We start from the raw sequence: 1,997 nt of genomic DNA on the forward strand, positions 1-1,997 counted from the left end.
GGTCGCACACCACCCTCCCTCTGTTCCCCACGAGCTGCAGCGAGCTCTAGCAAGGGGCGCGTCCACACACACTGCTCGCCTGTGTTTTCTACAGTGATTCACTCTAACAGTTCACTCTGGTGGTCTTTATCCTTTTGCTTTTAAAAAAGTTCAGAGTCCAAAATACAGGAAAAGGGCAACCTGACAAAAAGCAGCCCAGAAACTCCCAAGTTTAGGAGCTCACAACTCAACTCATTACCATCTTGTGGATCCAAATCTTACTAATCCTAAAAGACAGTAGAACTGTCCCTGTGACTAATTCCTCCGAGAGCCTTTCGGCTTCTACCACGCCCAGCATACAACCCCACCCCCAACCGGCGAAGCTCCACCGCCCTCACACTCAGCCTCAGCCCCTCCGCCCCAACCGCCTAGTCGCACTGGAACATTCTACATCCCTGCGCACGCGCTTTGTCTTTTAACGTGCAGGCTCCGGGAGGTTCCGCCTCCACGCCTTACAACTCTTCTAGTCCCTCCTAGGAGTGACTTCGCAACAGGTCTCTCATTGGTTGATTATGGAAACGCACCTCCCAGAAGCGAGGTCACGATAGGCTAGGATTCAGACTACGCCATGACGCATCTGCGCGTAAGGTGATTGGTTAGCGCTGGCGCCCAATCAGCTTTGCGTTGTCTAATTCAAACCCGGATCGTTGGGCCTAAAGTCAGTTGACCTCAGTTGCGTGGTTGCTGTTACCTGCCGGGCCCACCCGTGCTGCTGCTCCTGCTCTGTGCCTTTCTTACCGACCTGTCCCGCTGGGCTGCCGGCCAGATGGCTCACAAGCAAATATACTATTCGGACAAGTACTTCGATGAACATTACGAGTACCGGTGAGTGGCCGCGGGCGGGCACAGGCGCCGAGCGGGCCCGGCGGACCCGCGGGCCGACGGCTTAGACCTGGACGCGTGGGCCCATCAGATCTCGGCGCCCCAGCCTGCGTCCCTCGCGTCTGGCCCCGGTGGCCAGTTTTTGGCGTTGGCGTCGCGCGCCGTGTTTGCGTGGTGCAAGCGGTCAGTTCGGGCCCTTGGTTCTCCTCTGAAGAATACAGGAGCTTTCTTTCCTAAGACCCCTTTTCAGAGCCCCGCTGGTAGTTTCCTATTACTATCCCAGAGTAATTGGGCGTGAAACCTGTAGAGCAATTTTGGAAACGGCTCCCAGAACCCTCTGCGACTACTCTTTTTCCGTGTGACCTATACTACTCCTAAGGCATTCTGTAGTATTCTCATACTACCGAAAGCTTAACCTCGTAATTCCAAGTCCTTGAAAAGTAGCGAATTACCCGGAAACCCGGTACCTCTGCTTTGTGGCCAAGCGTTTTATTTAAACAGTAGCTTCTAAGAAATTGCCATTCATTTAGAAGTCGCCTGTAATTTACTGGTAATCATGCAAAGCCCCTATTTAGCTCTCTCTGCAGCGGTTGCGTGTTGGGCCGGGATCCCCTTGAGCTGCAGTTCTGAATCACCAGCAGCTCCGCGGGAGAAAGACTGGGCTTTCTATTCCCGTAAACAATTAAAGAGCCTTGGAATTCCACAGGGGGTGTCACTGAGTCATCATTGACTCGACGGCAGCGAGGTTGTCTTTTTTAACTTGCCAGTGAGGAGCGCAGGTGGTGTCCTGCTCACTCGTTGGTCGTCTGACCTCTAGGTTAGCAGTTAAAAACCACCAGCTCCTCCACCGAACGAGGCCTTCTGCACCCGTGAAGAGTTAGTCTCACAGACAAGCAGGGGCACTTCTGTCCTGCCCTCAGTTGGAATAGATTCGAAGGCAGTGAGGACAAATAAGCCTCTACCAGTGGCAACCAGGCGTTTACTTACTTACATTGGCAACTGGTCTGTTAACATAGCCAGAGAAAGGCTGTGATGTTAAACTGTCTTGTTACTTTTTTAGAAGTAGCCATCCACTATTTGGATGTGATCCTGTATAGCGTTTCTGAAGACTGTGTGGACAGCTTCATCTTCTGGTG

At 52.7% G+C, this 1,997-nt stretch overlaps 1 protein-coding gene across 1 annotated transcript in view; it reads left to right on the forward strand.

Moving 5' to 3' along the window:
• The first annotated feature begins 764 nt into the window (after positions 1-764).
• Positions 765-1,997, forward strand: part of CKS2 (CDC28 protein kinase regulatory subunit 2) — a 7,222-nt gene continuing 5,989 nt past the window's right edge. The window contains exon 1 of the mRNA XM_004714589.2: positions 765-864. Within this exon, the coding sequence (XP_004714646.1) occupies positions 806-864 (59 nt within the window). The 5' untranslated portion in view covers positions 765-805. The remainder of the gene's footprint in view (positions 865-1,997) is intronic.

The sequence above is a fragment of the Echinops telfairi genome, unplaced genomic scaffold (assembly GCF_000313985.2).
Source record: "Echinops telfairi isolate 266 unplaced genomic scaffold, ASM31398v2 ScPeMD7_27;HRSCAF=92, whole genome shotgun sequence".
Taxonomy (NCBI): domain Eukaryota; kingdom Metazoa; phylum Chordata; class Mammalia; order Afrosoricida; family Tenrecidae; genus Echinops; species Echinops telfairi.